We start from the raw sequence: 20,245 nt of genomic DNA on the forward strand, positions 1-20,245 counted from the left end.
AGGTGCTCTATTGGATTGAGATCTGGTGACTGAAGAGGCCATTTGAGCATAGTGAACGCATTTTCCTCTTCACAAAACCAATCTGAGACGCTTGAGACATGGGGCGTCATCCTGTTGGAAGTACCCATTAGAAGCTGTGTACACTGTGGTCATAAAGGGATAAACATGATCGGGGTCAGCAACAATACTCGGGTAGGCTGGAGAATTTGAACCATGCTCAATTGGTACTAAGGGGCCCAAACTGTGCCAAAAACATACCCCACATACCCCATACCACCAGCGCGAGCCTGAATTATGGATACAAGGCAGGATGGACCCATATTTTAATGTTGTTTATGCCAAATTCAGACCCTACCATCTGAATGTTGCAGCAGAAATTGAGATTCATCTGACCAAGCAATGTTTTTCCAGTTTTCCATTGTCCAATGTTGGTGAGCCCATACCCACTGTAGCCTCAGATTCCTCTTCTTAGGTGACAGGAGTGGCACCCAGTGTGATCTACAGCTATTGTAGCCCATGTGCTTTTGCCTTTCTATTAGCTTGACCCAATCTGGCAATTCTCCTCAGACCTCTGCCATCAACAAGGCAAGTTTCGATTCGCCTTCTTCATCGACATTCTTAAAAGACTATGCTATGATTAGCTGAAATGGTATTTCCTGTGATGCGATAGGCTGATGTGAGCTATCAAGCATGGTTCCTTATCAACTGACTAGGAAACTTTCTGTGCAGCAACCCATTATGGACCGAACTGCATTTCCCTGACAATTTTGCAACCCGTTACTAAGCTGCGTCCTACCAGTTGAGAAACACTGATTTACTGCATGTACGCCATTGGATCTTTGATGAACCTTATCATCACTTCACCTTACAAGGTTGAAAATCCACACATAAAAATGTATACATGATCAGAATCAAACCTGTAACTGCAATGACAGAAGGGAGCAAAATTGCAACTGTCAAGAGAGGGCAACCAAGAGTGAACAGAGCCATGTCACATATACATTTATTCCGTGAATCTTTTTGCAAACTTCCCAGGAACACTGCACGGGTCAGGCATTCTAAAACTGTCGAGCCTGAGATGATTTTCTGATTATCCCGTAATAAAGTTTATATTGATTTTTAGTTGCTAGCATCCCCGAATGGCAAATTAAATCTGTAGCAGTCTGTCTGTGAGTGTGTGACAGCGATTAACCACATTTAACCATTCAAAAGGTATCCTGGCATCAGGCAAGATACAACCACTTGTTTGTCAGTCTTACTTGTTGTTTTGTGGGCAAAGAATTGGTGAAAGAGCCAAGAGTTAAAAAGTAATTTGATGCACCCCATAGAGCATTGGTTCAGATCCCTTCCCTCTACTACAAGTCTTTCTGGATAAAAGCATCAGATAATATAGTTACATGTATAAAGTTTAAAAATAAAAATAAAAAACAGAAAATGGTGGCCCCACCAGGGCTTCATATGTACCATACAAGTGGAATTTGAAATAAATTAATAAGTATAGTTTCAGACCTACATCAGAAGGACTCTGAGTATTCAGGTGAACATACAGAAAATGGGGTTCACTTCTAATGATTTGCAGAGTGCTGGACCACAAAAAAGAATAAATCAAGTAACAAAGCCAGCCAGACTTGGACCCCCAGAGGTTTTTTTTCCTCCAATTTTTTTTGTGTTGGTTCCACATGTCTGTCTATTTGTGTGTGTGTGTGTCTTTCTATCTTTTTCCCTGTTTCATCTGTCATTCTGTATAAATGATGTCATTATGGATTGCCACATACCCCTGTCAAGAGCCCTGGAGTGACTAAAATTCCTATACTTGCTTTTTAGGCATTTATCTTGTGTTTTATTGCACTGCTGTTCTGTTCTTTATTGCACTGCTGTTAGTCCTGCTGTCTCCAATGCACCTGGCTCCTCCCATGACTTCGGGGCAGTAAAGAAACCTCCAGGGTACAGTTACAATGACAGCCCTCGTCCTGCTCACACAGATAGTGGCTCTGGCTGGATCTGGCTGCTCTATTTGAGTTAAATCTAGAGTCATTTAGACGCTTACAGATTAAACACATTTTAAATCTTAGCTCTTGCAGGTTTAACCTCTTCTAAATCTTCACCTTTCTTTATTCTCGTGATCTAGTTTTAAGTAGTAGTTTGTAGACTTTCTAACTAATATGGTTGAGAGTACAGATAAAGCTATGATTATTGGGAATGAAAAAATATGGAAAATGACTGTACTCCACTAGCAATAGCCTTGGCTTCCATTCTTGACTCTTCTTGTGTCCTACAGAATGTAGTGGGATCTACTCATTGCTGCAATCATACTCTAGATTTGATCCTTAGTCGTGGAATTTCTGTGAAACATCTATTCTTCCTCCAAATCCTGCAGACTTCTTTTGTCGGTATCGGATAGTTGGTATTGGATTTGGTCCCATCTCTAGCTAGCATGTCCTGGCTGATTCGGAAGCCAAGTGACTTTGGACTAAATGTGTTTATATATAAATGTTGATTACTGTATACTCAGTTACAGTAGATAATAATGTTTCACTCATTGTCACTCACTAAAATACTCACACCATGTGGCTCAATGACTCAGCAGTGTTTGGGTTAATGATTTTTGTCTCAGGTGCCACAGCAGACCCCAGTGTCACACACATGATGTACCAACCTGATCCACTGACGCCTTCTTCCTGCCCCATGATTTGTTGCCTGTGCTCCAGAATGTGGTGCAGCGCAGCCTGCAGCTTGCTGGGCAGGATGCAGTCCTCATCACCCAACTGGAATGTGGAGGAGGAGGACAGGTAGAAAGAAGGGGACGTGGAATCGCGCTTTTGACAATACTGTCAGGATTAGTTAGTGCATAACAGGATAGCAGTAACTTTCATATCAGGAGCTGCACAACATATGGTTTCTACATCATCATTGTAATATGCGTATGTGCAATAATCACACTGCATTGGCTGCCACTGCTTTGTGTCTGTTGACAACTCGCAGCAACACCATCAACTTACTTGAGACACTTTTTGTACAGAATAAGCTCTATTTGGCTATAGTTTATTTTGGGTAGTTTCACCTTTTCTGTTAAATATCACAGTATTAATTGTGGATATTCCATATATCAAGATGTGAGATTGCACATGCATATGGAAATGCTTTTATATGTTTTTAAGTATTGCACTGTTGTTCTATGGAAACACCAGTATGAGTCGCAAATACAAAAAAAAAAACTGAATAGAAAAGAATATTCCACTAGGCTCATGATCCTCTCTTGTGCTCTTCCAGCACTATAGCTGCACCCTTCCAACATACCTGTCTGACGAACTTGTCCATACACAGATCCACGATCAATACCTGCAGGAAAAAGCAAGCACATGACTTCCTGAAGACAAAACCACGGAAATGGGCCATATGACTGCTAACATCACAGAATGTCAACAGTATGTGACTTTCAGGCATTTCCTTAGACTTAAATTAAACAATGTGCACTAAACTGTGATTTTAGCAATAAGCTCTAAGGCCCTTAGGGAATGAACAATTTTACCACCTCTTTTAGAGTTGAGATTAGAAGGACTGACCTCCTCAATGGGCAGGTCCAACAGCTGGGGCAGAGAAGAGAGCAGCACCCCCATCAGGAAGGGTGTGGGAGAGCAGCAAATGTCCAGCATGTTGGCAGGGAGCACTGGCACAAACGTGTGCTGCCAGGTGAATGGGTATAACAGCGCCAGGGCAGCATGGGCACAGTGTGAGAGTGTGCTGGGGGGAGGGGGGGCAGAGAGCGATCACTACACAAAACAAAACATATCCAGGCGACAAGCTACAGAATCCTTTACATCTGAGTGCAGATATGTGGTCCACGGCGGTGTGACCCAAGCATGGTCCTCCTGACTCACCTCATACACCTACTCTGAGCCCATTCTAGCTTTTATTTAATCAGGCTTAGTTAATCATATACTCATATGCTGATAATTTCAAGCACATGCAAGAATACTACTCAATTATTTGGAATGTGGCAGTTATGTATGGTTTTTGTTGTTGTTGCTATTAACCATTTTTTACACATTTTTAAATTTTTTTCAATTCAGAGAATTGTGTAGGAGGTTTGAAGTGGTGGCAGAGAGATTTCAAAATGGCAACCTTTAGAAATACTACTTTATAATTTACAAATAACACGAACACATTATATACCTGTACACAATATTTGATGCTAACAAAACAGAATAATAAAAATGTGTAACACAGACAAGAACCAGGACAAATATATCAGCCGTACCAGGACCCTGACAAAGAGGTTTGAACACCACTGCTGTAGGGGGATAATACAAATACTCCAATCTGTTAAAAACTGAGTTAAAAACAAAATGCAGGTTATATGCACCCCTACGTTAGTACTTGCCTGAAGTATCAAATCACTTCCATTAGTTTTTTGGGTCTGTATCCCGAGCATAGTATACAGATAAAGGTGTGGGAACATTTGTTAGTTCCTTTTAGAATTGTTTAGGTTTAGCAAACTTTCATGGAGACCACTGGTAACTGGTAACTGACCTACAAAGTTTGTTTTCAGTTAAGGCTCTAACTGGCCCACTCCAGTTCATTTACCTTTTTGTTCTTTATCCACTGCACTCTGGCTTTGGAAGTGTGTTTTTGGTTAACATGAGCTGAAATGTGTTTTTTTTCTGATAGAGCGCAGCTGGTAATCTTCAGGAATTTGCCTGTATGTGGCATCATTCAGCTTCGCTTCTATGAGCTTCAGTGCCTGATAAAGAGAATCACCCCCATAATAGGATGTTGCCTGCAGCCAGTTTAGCGTGGTCTTTTTGAGGGATGCGTCATGTATATTTTCACAAAAATGCTTCGAGTCTATAAAATCCTAGATTCGTCAGATCTTTAAGTTCTCATTAAGGCTCATTTTTCTTCTTGGCACCCATCTATAGAGGCCATGTTTAATGAATTTTTCATGCTGCTGTAATCTTGTCAAGTTGACCATTCTTTGAAAAAAAAGTTCATCTCCCACCTGCTACTATATGGTCCCCTGGTCGTGCAATTTGATGAGAGAACCTGATCTAGGAGAATCTTGGCATTAACAGTACTCTAAGAAATAAAGCTGTGGAAACCGCTATATCCTGCATGTATGCCTATACAGAACTGTATTTTGAATATCTGCTGAAAGTAACTGGCTTCTCATTATTGGGTTTCTATTCATACCAACTTAAATGTCATACATGTTAACAAAACCTGTTTCATCAGGGAAGCATTTGGTTATATCTCTATGGCCAGCATTGCACATTTTATACCAATGCATACTGAATGCACTGAGTGTAATTATTATATATGGAAATGCATAATCCGAAAATCTACAGCGTTCAACTGTTCAAAGCACACTTAACTAGATGTCTGTCTCGTGTTGTTTTAGAGTTAGTAGAATAGTTATTATGTCCTTTGTGCTATGACTAGACACTCAGCACCTTCCTGTAAGTAGCACCTCCTGAATGTGAAGCACTGAGGAAGCACTGTGTAGCACCTACTCCCTAGTGTTTCATTAATTACAATCACACTCTCCTGTTTCTTATTACTCATAGTTCCCAGTGTTTGGTTAATTGTCTATGGTTTTCACCTGTCCCTCGTCTAGTCTCGTTATCTGTGCTTGTCCTTGCCTTGATTCCTCAGTGGGTCATTGTATATGGTTATATGTGCTGCACTGCCATTGTTCCTTGCCTGTGTTCCCAGAACCTGTTTGGTGTAAATTTTTCCTCAGGTATAATTATAGTCCATTTAGCTCTTGTTTTATGTCCCTGTCTTGTTTTTTCCTGTAAAATTACAACTTTCTTGTAATATTACAATTTTATTCTCACAATATTAAGCTACCACTTTATTCACGAAAGAGATTTTTCTTCCTCAACGTGACCCTAATACTCTGTTGTATGCAAAAAATATTGTAATTTGGAATATTTGTTTTATTTTGTTGGCACATACCTTAAAATGAGGATCTTTCCAGATATTAAGCACGTTGAGTTCTTCCATTTTTAGAACTATTTACAAAATAGATTTCAGATTGTTCATGAATAGAAAAAAAACTTTCACCTTGTGTTTTGAGAGCAGTATTATAAAACGAATTACAAAAAAAAAGTCTGTTAGTGGACATAGTGGTGTGAAATGTTCTTATGCTAAGGCTGCTGTATTTGAACCATGCACCAGATATAGAAGTGGTTTAATAAATAATAATATATGTGTGCTGTCCTAGTGATGTGATTTTGTTGTAATAAATACTGGAGTATTTATAAAACTAAACAGAGGTTCATAAATTTCTCACAAACCCATCTTTGAGTGATTTAAATGGCAAGGATCAAAATGCATATGACAGTCTCGGGGAGCGTATGCAGTGCTTATGCAAAAGCATAAGGAATAATAATTAAAATTGCAGAGCTTGCCAAGTTGTTTTTTCCATAACAGAATGACAGAGTGACGAGTAACAGAGTAAAAATATTTTAGCGAAACTTTAACCCCCGCGCTATAATGTCCATACATAATTGAAAGCACGAAAAATCCTTATTTTAACATAGTTGACTATTGATGCAAGAATTGCATGTGCATAACATGATGTTGGTATTAATATAGTACGTTATCCAGTCCTACTACAGCCATTTTTCAAATTCAGTACAAAATACCCCACCTCGCACCGTGATGTGGAACTTTCTCGAAGTTCGGCAATGCCATTAGATACAAGCTTCTTGAAGGATTCGCCTGTGGATCCACTATTGGAGGTATTATTCTTACGGCTACATAACATTGCCAAGCAATGATGTTTTTTTACTATTCAAGACACTGAACAAGCAATACATGCTCTGTATACAGTAAAGTTAGACTACTGTAATGCTGTAATATCTGGGTGGACACCTCACACTGTATTCAAAGCACAGCAGCTGAGATTGTTACCAGGGGCAGCTCATAATGCCCCGCGCTGACTTTATAAAGATCTTCTACATACATGAAAGGCACACAAAGGTCTAGCACCAGCCTATCTAACAGAACTGATCACGTTTGCAATTCGCATCATACACTGAGATCGGAGAATGTAGGCTTCCTTATCATTCCACATATAAATAACAGTTCACAGTTAGCAGTAAAGCCATCTGGTACAGGGTGCCCCTATATTATGAAACGGTTTGCCAGCTCATGTTCAGGATACCGAATTGGTCTCCGTCTTTAAATCTCGACCGAAAGCATACTACTTCAGCTTAGCTTACTGGCAAATTGACAAAAAACACATTGTAACTATGGCTACTGGTGCTGCTGTACATGCCATTTTCATCTACTATGCTTGGCCATAGTTATGTCAGTGCATGTTCTGACCACCCATGCTCTCTGCCTTCCTTCCTATACATCCGGATGGTGCCCGGGGTGGGCACCACCTGAGCTGGAGTCCTGGTTCAGTCCCATTTTTTCTATAATGATATCATGCCCAGGGGAGGGGGGGGAGCCAGTTCACCGTGGAACCCCCCCAGTTTTATTTTTCCCTCCCTGGTTCCTCTCTTCTAGCTTTCTTTCATTCTTTGTGTCTTCCCTTTTCATGTATTATTCTGCATAAATGAGGTAGTAATGTATCACAACACCCCCATGTAAAATGCCTTGGGGAAACTGTAGTGAAAGGCACTATATAAAAACCAACTGAACTGAACAAGAAAGTTTTTATATTCAAATTATTGGCAAATTCAAAATAACGAATTTAATAAATATTTTCCTGAAGGACTACAAACAATGCTTAAAAATCAATTAACATATTGACCTATAATGTAATTTTGAAAATGTTAGATTTATTCCTGAAAAGGTAAATTGAAGGCAGGCCTTAGAGAACGTCTTTAACGTATAATAGGGAAAACAAGTACAAATCAGTACACATTGCATAGGCGGAGCCATAAATTATGGGTACCTGAGTTTGTCTGCGATGAAGATCACCCTCCTTTCCAGCAGCAGGGAGGCAAACACCTGCAGGAGGTGAGCCACACTGAGGCACTGCAGCAGGCTCTGGAAGTGCACGTGCTCCAGGCGTGAATCCACAGGCCGACACAGCGTCAGCACCTGCAGGCGACACACAACGGCTGAGCTCTCACCTCTACAATGCATGCAGCACTGCGTGCCTCTTTTTCAGCTGGGTACATATTCACTCCCTACCTCATTCCCAGAACCAGGGAGAAAGCTCTTGACAGTGATGGTGCGGCCAGGAGCAGGGAAGGGCGCTTCCATAACACTGCGCATAAAAGGCTGAACAAGAGCTGGCGAGATTTCCCTGCGCCGCTCTACCTCCTCCAGAACCTACGCAGCCACACACACACACACCACGTATAATTATTATGCAAGTGTGGACTTTCAGGACTGATTTTATTTTTTAACAGATACATTGTTATCGGTGAATCCAAGAATTTCATAGAACGAAAAACTAAGATTTGTCTTTTTCCAGGGGAAACTGTTAACAATTCATTCACAAATTAATGTGCATGATACATTAATGTGATATATTCTCGATAGATAAAGTATATATATCTTCTCAAAACGTAATTGATCAATCTCTTCCAAACATATAGTGAAAAGTAAACCACAATTAACCTGAAACTGTGTATTCAGGCTTAAACAAAATTGGGGGTACTGAACAATTTGTCAAAAAATTCGTCAACCTTGGTCAATTTAACAGGAAATACATATTTGAAGGGATTTCATGCATAAGAATGTTCAATATTACTCTTTCAAATGTCACTCAGTCACTAATATTGAGTATGGCCACCCCTGACACGGATCGATGTGTTGTTGATGACATCAATGGGTAGGGCATCCCACTCTTCGGTCAGATCCCGGGCTAATTCCTGTAGACTCTGAGGAATATTGCCCCGCTCAGGCTCAGACTAAGCCATCCCAGGCATGCTCGATAGGGTTCATATCAGGGGAGCAAGCAGGCCATGGCATCTGCTGCACCCTCTCTGCATCAAGAAATTCTCTCACTGGAGCCACCCTAAGTGCTCTTGCAGTGTCTTCTTGCAACCTGAAGTTGTTCCCATAGACACTTCTTGCATGTGGGAGGCAATGGTTCTCCAGGATGTCATTGACATCAAAACGGCCCCTGCATTCGAGTTTACAAACTACTGAAACCATACCAGTGCTGACAGTCAATGTTGATGAAATTTTCTAAATATCCCAGTGCATTGTGCAGGGCAAGGGAGACAGCATTGTCCATGGATCCGTTATACTGGAATGCAAACAGGTGTGGGTCCAAGGTCGCAGGGATGTTGAGTTTGACGATTACAAAGGTTAAAGCAACAGGATGGTAGTCGATTTAGCAGGAAACAATAGCTCTCTTTGGCATAGGCATGGCTGTGACCTCCTTAAAGCACTGTATGTACCACAATGCACAAAGACAGGGAAAGGTTGAAGGTGTTAGCATACACTCAAGTCAGCTGTTTGGCAAATGCCTCCAGGACACATAGCAGGATGCCATCAGGGAGAGTGGCTTTGTGAAATTTAACTCATGTCAGTCTCCGAAACTTGTAGAGCTGTTACTAGGGCTGGAGGTACCTTCAGACCCCCCACATCCAAGCTGTGGTCCTCAAATGGAGCGTAGAAGCAGTTCTGCACAATTGGAATCAAGACAGAGGTGTCCAAGTGCAGCTGAATAGCTTATGCAATCCATTTTTGCAGGCAGTCCTTTCCATAAGTAAAGCAGATCACAGCTGCTGAAGTTGCTCTCCAACGTCCGTGCCTATTGTTTGTGCGTCAAATTAACAGTCCCCCATCGCTCGTATCTGGCAGTTTTGTACTAGTCCATATCATTAGAAATGATATGCCTAGGACTGCTTCCTCAATTTCAGACAGATAGTGGAGTTAATCCATGTCTTCTGGTTGGAATTGGAAAGGACAGTCTGGGAGGGTACACAAAGTCCATGCAGAACCTGACATAGCCCGTCAGTATACTCAGTCTGGGTCCCCAAGGAGACCTTGAAGAGAAGAGGTGGATAGTTCAGGTTCAAAAAGTAAAAATCCAGACCAAGACTTTGTTTCAAACAACCAGATGAATATAAAGAGTCATAGTCAGAGTGTTCTACTGGTCTGTTGAAACAAAATCTTGGTCTGGACTTTTACTCTCTAAACCTGAACTGCCCACCTCCATTGAAAACAGGTCAGTCAGTTCAATCGAGGCAGTTTTGAAGTTTGGATGTGGCTTCGAGTGTCCAGCACTGTGCTTCCCTGGTTGCCTGTTGGGCACGCTTCAGTTCCTGCTTGTAGGCTGGAAGTAGAAATACCAGGAAGTTGTCAGATGTGCCTAGGTGCAGACAAGCAATGGACTTGCCCTTGAATGTGGTGTAGCAGAGGTTGAAAGTCTGGTCACCCCTGGTGGAGCAGATGATATGCTGGTGGTACTTGAGGAGGATTATCTTTGAGTTGTAGCAACGATGACAGAGATAGCTTCTGGGTTCTGGTTCTCGCTTAAAAAATGGCAACATACAGCCTGTCCAGCACAGCCATAGCCTCCAGTGAAATGTAAACAGTGGTAAGAAGCCATGAGGAAAACTCTCCTGGCAGGTAGAATGGCTGGAACTTCATCGTCAGGTGCTCTAACACTGTTGAGCAGCACTTGGAAACCGCTTGCACATTATTGCACCAATGGATGTTAATAAAGAAACACATTAGCCGCCTTTGTCTTGCCACTGGTTTCTATAATGAGTTTCCAATGGCGTACAGTGAAGGGGATGTATTGCACTGTCTATGCCAGTGGAACACACTGCACTCTTGAAGGACCTTTTGAGAGTCAAAGCAGCAGTGTCATTTGTTCAGCTTGTTTTCCAGAGACTGGAGGTTAGCCCGGAGGATAAAGGAAATGGGAACCTAGGATGGACACCGTCCACATCATTGCCCCCTTCTCTGCTAGGTCTGTCAACGGTTATTGTTGTTTGATCTAGTTGTGACATTTTGTGGAATTTTCTCAGTAAATTAGGAATTATGTGTTTGCTGGAACAAGTACCAGACTAGTGAAAACCAATTGGGTCATGTTTATTTCAACATCGAGTTCAGTTCATAACTGAACTTCTCAAACACATTAAAAGGAAAATCAACTACTTGTTACACGTTTCATTTTGTTTCAAATTTGTGGTGATTTTCCCCATTACTGCCTCTCCACATGTTTTGCACTGAGCCTTGTTTTCTTTTGCATCAAATGTGAAATTTATCCATATGTCAGTATGTTTTTTCCTAACTAAAGCTGACTGTAACACAGACCAGGCTTGGATGGTGTCTAATTTTTCATACCATCCTACCATCCAGAGATTACACAGCAGCATTATTGTCACGCCCAGCTCGTCCGATCCTCGTGTGTGCCACGCCCCCTGATTATCCACGTGTGTCTCCCTGATCTTGCTTGACGAATCTGTCTGGATCGCCAGGTTAAGCGGGTAAGCGGACGGGCAGACAGCGAGGGAACATCGGACATGGACTAACATCAATGACGGACAACAAGGCAGGGCAAAACGTGGACTCAAATAGACAAGACTGGGCGAAAATAATCAGACACAGCTGGGCAAGATCAGGGAAGCACACGTGGATAATCAGGGGGCGTGGCACACATGAGGATCGGACGAGCCAGGCGTGACAATTATGGTCCCCCATGATAAAATTCACCCAAGCCCAGCACAAACATAAGCAGTTCACAGACACAATATAAAGACAGAGCTGCGTGGATTACATGCTTGAAGCCAGTGAGATTAACATTATCCAATCATGCACATAAACGATCAACACTACCTAAAGATACTACTTCTGACTGGATCAGTTTCAAATTTGTCTCATCTATTTTTCATTCATTGACAAAAATGTTAGTACATTTCATCACAGTCTGTGCAGTCATAAATGAACTTTTATTTTTATTACCATCTCATTCTATTCTCTGAAAATTTGCCAGTTTTCATCAGTAAAATTAATACTGCCTTGCACAGGGTAGTATATGTATATAGTATCATGTGTCATATATAACGACCACACAGGTTACCTTAGCAAACAGGTTGAAGCACCCTAACCTGCTGACGATACAGTGGACTTCAGGAAGCCGCTTTCCCTTCCCACTGGGCTGAAATGCAAACACACAAAGCTATTAGACAAGCACTGACGGTCACTTTATGACCCATAAACACACATGCCCTTACTCACCAGTATCTTTCGACAGTAACCAAACCATCGGCTTCCATCTTCTCCAGTCAGAACAAAGGAAAATGTTTCACTGCAGAAAAGAAGAAAAATTACCTGTACATGAGACTGTAAAATGTTGCTTATTGAAACAGGCTGGGGTGGAAGTTGCTAATATGGGCTTCACATACATTTATCACATAGACCTATGCTTGATCAGACTCTGATTGGCTTGTAAAAAGAGAGGAACCAGCTTTTGCATGCCTTGAAAAAACAGACTTCCACGTTAAAATACAGAGTGGTAATTTCAGAAAGACCAACGTATGCTACCAGGAAATCTCCATAAATACTTTGGCTCACTTCTGGTCATTGTGCTTATTAAGTTAAGTAAAATGGTGGCCCAATATGAAATCCAAACACATGAATGTATTAATCACTCTACTGCAATAGTAATTTGACCAATTTTTTCAACCAATTTACATACCACCGCACAATTATTAGAATGTGAACTTCGAATAAAAAAAGTCAGTTTTATCATCCAATTAAAAACCACCATTGTACTACTTGCCCACTACAGAACAACAATAACATGAGTTGCTGAGGAAATCCAGCAGAACAACAAATTTGGACCAGAGCCACATAGGGTAGAGTTCCCAGCCAGACCTTGGTAGCTCTCCGCAGGGCCGCCAGTCCTGAGAGTCGGGGAAGCAGAATTTGGGAATGGCCTTCAACCTGTCTTCAGTTTCTCGAGAATGACGAGATGACTTCTCAAACTAGACCAAAAAGGAAGGAAGAGTGAGATAAAACTGATGAGCAGAATTTCTAAAATTAGAAGAAAAACATTAGATTAGGTTCATTTATGCACAAAGTGATAAATGTAACTTATATGTCCACCAAAAACCTAACATATAAGTGAACAACTATGGTAGATAGAAAAATATTTTTCTAACTTAAACTTTATACTTCACCACCTACAGTATGCTTTATGTGCATTATATAAAACTGAAAAACTATTTTTATATAAACACGAATCCACAATAGCTTATATTTTAGAATAGCAAAAAAGCAAATGCATACATGTTAACTATGCCATAAAATACTACAAAAATATTTAAGTAGCATTCTGAAATACTTCAGATATATCTGTCCTTAAATATGCATGTTTAAAATACTATGAAAATGCCTGTAACAGTACACATATAAGCATACAAGGGACCTGGGGTTGGGAGTGACAGGAATCAACCACGGTCATGATGACCAGTCAAATTTAACACAAACATGAGTGAGTATGGGCATGTCAGTATAGGAATACATAGGAACTGAGAGTAGAGTACAGCCTGCGCACCTTATTGGGAAACTGCTGTGTAATCTCAGGTCTGTATGTGTTCCCTGGGGAACTCCTCCGCAGTGAAACAACTGCAAAGAGCTGGAAGAGCTGCTGCTGCTGTAGACAGATTAAGTCTCGCTCCAGCGTGCTGTACCGCGGGCTCCTGCGCAGCGTGGACTGTACATGCACACACCGCCGTTGCCTGCCTGTGAAACGCACACAATAATCACTATAAAGCCAAAATCCCACTGCATATGAGAGGAAGAACTATAAAAATAGTCACGCAAGTGCTGGGCAATCTCAAATACCACTGCAAACAAATCTTTTTCTTAACCTTTTTTAATTGGGTATATTGTTCTATTCAGAGGCGGACTTTTCAGGTTGAGAAAGCCAGTTTCAACCCCCCCATAAGTTGACTATAATGAATCACAATCACAGTGTACTCCACTGGTTGGATGAATCAAAATCTTGTTCTGGATTTTCAGAGAGCAGCTATTTGCATCTGTGGATTGTGAGCGGTAAGACACTTCAATCACACTTTCCATTCACAAGCAATTGGAGGGACACAGCTGGTTATGGTTAGGGTGTCTGACCTGTGCTTTCGTCTTCAGCATCACTATCTGTCCCACTAGTTTCTTCTAGATGGACGAACAAAAAGAAAGGGAAGAAAGTTAGAGAAAAGATACACAAGAAACGAGTAAAAGACCGTTGTGCTGTTTCATCTATGCCTGTATCCACATTCAGAACAAGACTGCATAATTATCTGTGAATGACTTTGAATGTATGCTACTGTATTTCGGTGTTACTATGTGTGAATGAGTATGTGTATGAGTATGAGTGTCTCAGTATGTATGGATGAATATGCCTCTCACCCCTGACTGTGCCGTCAAATCCATTCCTCCCCTGACTCCTCAATCTCTTCCTTCCCCTCTTGATGTTGAAGATTTCCTGGATCTTGTTCAAATACTGCAACAGAGAACATATGATACTCCTGGACTACCCATCTTCATCTTAGACTCCACGTCAACAGATTTCCAATTCACACCTCCATTAACACACAGGGTAGTAGGGTCCTAAAATCTAACAACATCTAAAACTAGAAAATGAAGTTTGTGAATAAACTTCAAATTGGCTTGAAAAAACTAGCTATATGAAGTTGAAAAAAGTTTTGCAAGTTTTTTTTGGGCAACTTGGAGTGTATAATCTTAAAGTGGAGTCTATAATCTTTATACAGTGAGTACTGTAAGAAGTTTAAGTTTTCCATCACAGCAACCTAAATCTGTACTGCAATTCCACCAAGGCTCAGGAGAAAATCCACTCCATTGCATCTTTGCAAGCTAACAACAGTCGGGGAATTCCAGAATATGAGGAGAATATGAGTAAGCAAGGTTCATCTTGGAGACAATGCACCCATCCCAACAAGGGTCTGCCACATTGCTGGCAAAGGGCTGCACACATGCTCCTAATCACTTCATATTTGCATTCATATTAAACTTTCCCATAATTGTTGGCTTCTTCTATCTGTGCCACAGAGATTAACAACAAGCAATACATTCAGCTTGTGTTTATTCATAGTCATAGTTCATTGACATAGTTCAATGAACTATAGTTACTCCAATAATGAAATTATGCAATCACAAGGATTTAATACGTCTAATGTCTAGGACAGTTAGCTTATGTGTCAAAACATTCACACATACTTTTCATTCCTATCAGTGCAGAGACTCCCATTTTAAAACTGGGTCAGGAAAATATGTATCGACAGACAGGACAAAGCTAAAGTTACCCACAAAGATTTATGTCTAATTTATGGCTAATTTATGTCTTGCTAGCTAGCCACTGAAATGAATCAATTCACAGAACAAATACAAATTTACAAAGCTAACAAGAGAACTGACAATCTCGCAACAAAAGTTCCCAAATGCACCACAGAGCCTGTAGCTTTTAACATACACTGGGCTGATGGTGCCACTAACGCCTGTAGAACATTTTTAAACACTAAGAAGCTACAATTTACTAGGCAAAAAACTTCGTCATCAAAAATGTGACAGCAATGTTAATAAGATTCCCGAAAACCAGTTTGCGACTTTTCTCACGTCTTTGTGCTGATCTTCAATGCAGCAGCTCTCATTCATCAGTACTGGGAGCAAAAGGTCCTGATTTTTCATCTTCTGGGAGATCTCTCTCTCTTTTTAAATGGAGCTCATCCATTCATACCTCTGCTCCCTGTTTTATACCATCTTCCCCTTTCTTCTTCTAACTCACCGAAACCACCCCAGTCACATGTGGATTGCAGCTCACTACTTCCCACTTAAACACCCACATACACACAGTTTCCCCTGCTACATCACTGCTCATCAGTGCTTTCAGGAGATCATTAGGTGCAGCACTGTGCTTTTAGCATTGGCTATACAACGACCTACGAAATGCATGTCAGCACGTAACAAAAGGCAGAGACCTACCTGGGACAGTGGTTGTGTTTTTGAGCGGTGCTTTGGCACTGCCGGTTTAGGAGCAGTTCTGGACATCGTGACTGTGGCCATGCCTGCTGGCCCCTTCTTGTGGCTGCTCCTCTTTTCCATTTTTTCAGGGGAAGCCAGCAGGACAGAGGGTTTGGGAGGAAGCTTTGGAAAACAAAGGGAATAGAAAGTAAGATAGGAAAATAAAGCATGGCTTCTCAGACGGACCCTCGGCTTAGGTATTAACCTGGGGCAAGACATGCAGGTAGCTGCCAAATTTCCCATTGGTGTGTGTGTGTCAGTGAATACTGTGTGAGTGAGCCCTGTGACGGGTTGGTGCCCCATCTTAGGTCATTCCCTGACTTGTGTCTGTAGCCTCCAGGATAGGCTCCAGACCCCCCATGACCCTGAATAGGACAAGCAGTTACAGAAAATGGATGGTTGGATGAATGGATGGAAAATATGCAGGTGTACAGCTCAAGAGTATCACTACTTAATGTGTGACTCATCTGGACGAATCTAATGGGATTAAGAATTTCACACAAGACATCAAACAAAGCACTTGATTTGCAGTTGCCTTTCATAGTTAAATTAAACCATACACAGAGCAGTGGATACTTCATATACAGAAAGTAAAAATCCAGGCCAAGAATTTGTTACAAACAACCAGTTGAGAATAACAAGTTACAGTCACAGAGTACTCAACTGGTTGGTTGAAACAAAATCTTGGACTGGATTTTTACTTTCTGGATCTGAAATGTCCACCTCTGCATTCACATATATACTACCAGTTGAAGAAGACTCACCAAGATCTACCAGATAAGACATTTTGTAACAATAACATACAATAGGAAAAGCCGCCACATGAGGACAAGAAAAACAGGATTTTTTCCCCATGACTGCTAGCATCTCAACAAAACCTGGGGCTATAATCAAGAAGAAGATAGAATCACAAAATTAATCAGTACAGAGGTTCCCAAACAGGGGGGGCATGACTGGATAATGTTGATCTAACCAGCCTGACGCACATAAACCACGCATCCATCTGATAAGTAGAATCCATGCAGTTCCTCTGTAAAGTCTCTCTCTAAACTGTTTCACCATTACGCCACAGTCAGCTTTAAATAGGGAAAAAAACGTACCAACATGGATAGTTTGATGCAAAAGAAAACCAGCCTTAGTATAAATTGTGCGGAGTGGCATAAACAGGCAAAATCTGCAAACACTTGGCCCGTTGAGGATAAGATTGCCCACCCCTGATCTAATCCCTACTCATTTCATACCCACCAGCTTCTACAGTACAGTCTTTAGCTCCCTACACACTCTCCCCATTTCTCCCAAAAATTTTTTTTATAAGATCTGTCTCCCAGTGTAACCAGGCTTCACAGATCTACGTCCATGACGGTTCTTTCACATGCCACCACTAAATGACACAAAATATGCTTCAATTTACCTATTTGTCTCAGAATGAAACAATCTCCCTGAAATAAAGTATCTGAAACTGCCCTTTGTTCTGGTATCATTATGTGGCACTGATTTAATTTTGGTAAAATTTGTTTCAAAATTTACTCAGTTACAGTTCTTCACCTATACAAAGTGTCAGCAACGTTTCCATTAAATACTTTTTGAGTTACCATGCTATGAAGAGAAGTGCCTAGAGTGAATTAAAAAAGCTTTCTATGAAGGCAATATCTATAAGAATCTATGAACACATTCACAGCACATTACAAGATATTAAAAACATGCCTGTAAATATTTCTAAAAAGGCATAACATATTATAGCGATGTTTATTATGCATTATGAATGCTTTATGAAGCTTTCATCAATAATGCACTGTAAATCAGTGTTTCTCAAACCAGTCCTCAGGAAACCCCAGATGGTCCACGTGTTTGTGAACTCCCAGGGAATTGGGAATTCATAAAAACTATTTTTCTGAAACACTGTTATAGATACAGTACCACTGTAATGCAGTACAAATCATCCTTAATTCTTATAATGACGATTATAATGCATTATAGATGAGAGCATATTAATGGGATAACCTTGTGCACAATGAAAAACTCTGTGCTGTGTTTTAAAAACCTCTAAACCGCTTAAGCTGGGATATTAACTACTTTAATAACGTTGCTAACTTTCAATGTTATTAGTTATTTTAACCTAATTTGTGTATATCCAAGTTTGATTTATGATTTACAGTATAGCTTTAAATACTCTTATAGGTCACCTGTAAACTTCTTATAAATTAATTAAATCCAGATGGTTACCTGGGGAGTCCGGGAGCTGTCTCTCTGGGCTGGGCGGCCAGTCGGCAGACACATTGGAAATAGCTTCACATCCTCATATGAATTCTCTGCTGAGGAACAGCCCAGGGGCACAAGAGAACAATAGGTAACATTACCATGCAAATCAAGGGGGCTGGTGTTTGTGTGTATAGGTTTGCTACCTTTTGTGTCTATAAATCCCAGAAAAAAAATAACTCTTGAGATAATAAAGAAAAAAAAGCAAATAGCATTAACTATCTGGTACATGTCAAGGTCTGGGAAATATTACACAGTAAACCAACATCGCTACTCGTAGAATAAATAAATGGGCAGGAGGAAAGACCCCTGGGGTCAGAGCATCCCAGGAACGGCAAAGCTTGTGGGATGCTCATGATCAACCTACTGAGTTACTACTAAGGTATTAAGGTACTCTGAGGAGGAAAAAAAGCCAAGACGGATTGATGCAAGATGTTAATGATGGCTGTCCAGTCTGGTGCAAACCAGTAGAAGGGCAACTGTGGCAAACATTACATGCAATCTTAAAGATGGTCACGAGAAGACATGTCATGAGACACAGTGCATGTAGCCCTCAGGCCTGTATATGTCGACCTTTTTCCATTTCTCCTAGGTCCAGTTGCAACACAAAATATGATTTGGCCCTTGTCAGATCATTACCACTGGCCATTTCTTCTGTATTCAACACATCAACTACAAGTAACAGATGTTGGCTTACCAAGTAATATATCCCAAACCTTGACATGCACTATTTTTACAATAGACCACATTACTTGTTCAACATGGGGGTGATTACAATATTTTAGCTCAATGGAATGTATGACCACCAGCCCCTTTTGGCTTTCTAAAGAAATATCACCAAAGTACCAAAATGTTTGACAATCAGTTTGACGTTATTGAATTTTGTTACGTTGGCTTCAAACACACTAAAATGACAAATATGCATATTTCTATGAAGAACAGATGCACATGTACAACAAGAGCACAAACCCAACAGCTGAATGACGAAATCCTGCAGGTATTACAATATATTCTAATCATTCCTTAAATTACAGCTGAAGCATCTACAACACCAGATGAGTTCCCTTACTATCCAACCAGTTATTTAAACATAGCGATTAATTAGTGAGTGAAGAAGGAGCCTATCGAGGACTACAATCCTCGTTTCCCTAGAACTCAGCCATAGGGGCGTGTCCACTCAAAAACCGAAGGGAGACACTCACGTATTATGTCCTCGTACACATTGTCATTGGACAAAGCATGGTATATGTCCGATGGCTGAAGCTCGTCTGTCCCTGTCCCCTGTCCTGTAAACTGCACGACATCTTCAAACTCAAAAGACTTCCTGTGAAAATAGAGAGACATCGACTAACCTGTCTGCTGCAACAGGAAACATCACAAAAACATGACTTGCAAAGAAACGCTGAAGAAAATCAATGTTTGCTGCAAGCTGAGAAGAGGGAACCATTACTTGACATTAGTTGAGATGAAAAATGGTGTAAAGCCGTTTAGAAAATAAAGGCTCTAACAGAGCTCTGAGAGTGTGAGAAAACGATGGTAAAATGAACACACTCTTGACTTTGCCAAAGAACAGCAGGGGTGGATCTGCAAAGTGAATGTGACCTCTGACCCTCACTGTGGGGAAACAGCAAAGCCCAGACAATAGGCCTGCTTACAGTGACATCACACTTGGATACAGGCCAGCCACTCTGCGCTTATCCTGACAAACCCCAAGGGGCCCTATAGATATATACAACCGACCAAATGTTTAAGAACCCCTCATTATTTCCAGTTTTTACTCAAATTAACGCAGTTTAATGCCTCAGTGTACTCAGAAATTAAAACACAGGGTGATGCTTTACATTAACTGCACCTTCATAAAGCATTCATAGAACACCCATTAGCAGCATATAAATATACCTTAACATTGTAACATACTTTAACAGCTTTAATAATGTTAATAAACATTGTGATTATTATCATGTTTGTTGCATTATGAAGGTGCAGTTAATTTAAAGCATTACCAAGTATGGTACAA

The 20,245-nt window shown here is 40.8% G+C and overlaps 1 protein-coding gene across 2 annotated transcripts in view; it reads right to left on the reverse strand.

The window, feature by feature from the left end:
- The window catches only part of dennd2c (DENN/MADD domain containing 2C), a 30,439-nt gene that overhangs the window by 2,589 nt on the left and 7,605 nt on the right, over positions 1 to 20,245 (reverse strand). The window contains exons 3-16 of one of the 2 annotated variants that reach the window (XM_048982721.1): positions 19,431 to 19,552; positions 18,196 to 18,284; positions 15,934 to 16,095; positions 14,344 to 14,437; positions 14,065 to 14,109; positions 13,490 to 13,677; positions 12,808 to 12,917; positions 12,169 to 12,238; positions 12,011 to 12,088; positions 8,155 to 8,295; positions 7,913 to 8,061; positions 3,564 to 3,741; positions 3,298 to 3,339; positions 2,657 to 2,765 (exon numbers count right to left, since the gene is read on the reverse strand). In XM_048982721.1, coding sequence (XP_048838678.1) covers positions 2,657 to 2,765; positions 3,298 to 3,339; positions 3,564 to 3,741; positions 7,913 to 8,061; positions 8,155 to 8,295; positions 12,011 to 12,088; positions 12,169 to 12,238; positions 12,808 to 12,917; positions 13,490 to 13,677; positions 14,065 to 14,109; positions 14,344 to 14,437; positions 15,934 to 16,095; positions 18,196 to 18,284; positions 19,431 to 19,552 — 1,577 coding nt within the window. The remainder of the gene's footprint in view (positions 1 to 2,656; positions 2,766 to 3,297; positions 3,340 to 3,563; positions 3,742 to 7,912; positions 8,062 to 8,154; positions 8,296 to 12,010; positions 12,089 to 12,168; positions 12,239 to 12,807; positions 12,918 to 13,489; positions 13,678 to 14,064; positions 14,110 to 14,343; positions 14,438 to 15,933; positions 16,096 to 18,195; positions 18,285 to 19,430; positions 19,553 to 20,245) is intronic. The other variant, XM_048982722.1, reaches the window with a different exon arrangement.

The sequence above is a fragment of the Brienomyrus brachyistius genome, chromosome 18 (genome assembly GCF_023856365.1).
Source record: "Brienomyrus brachyistius isolate T26 chromosome 18, BBRACH_0.4, whole genome shotgun sequence".
Taxonomy (NCBI): domain Eukaryota; kingdom Metazoa; phylum Chordata; class Actinopteri; order Osteoglossiformes; family Mormyridae; genus Brienomyrus; species Brienomyrus brachyistius.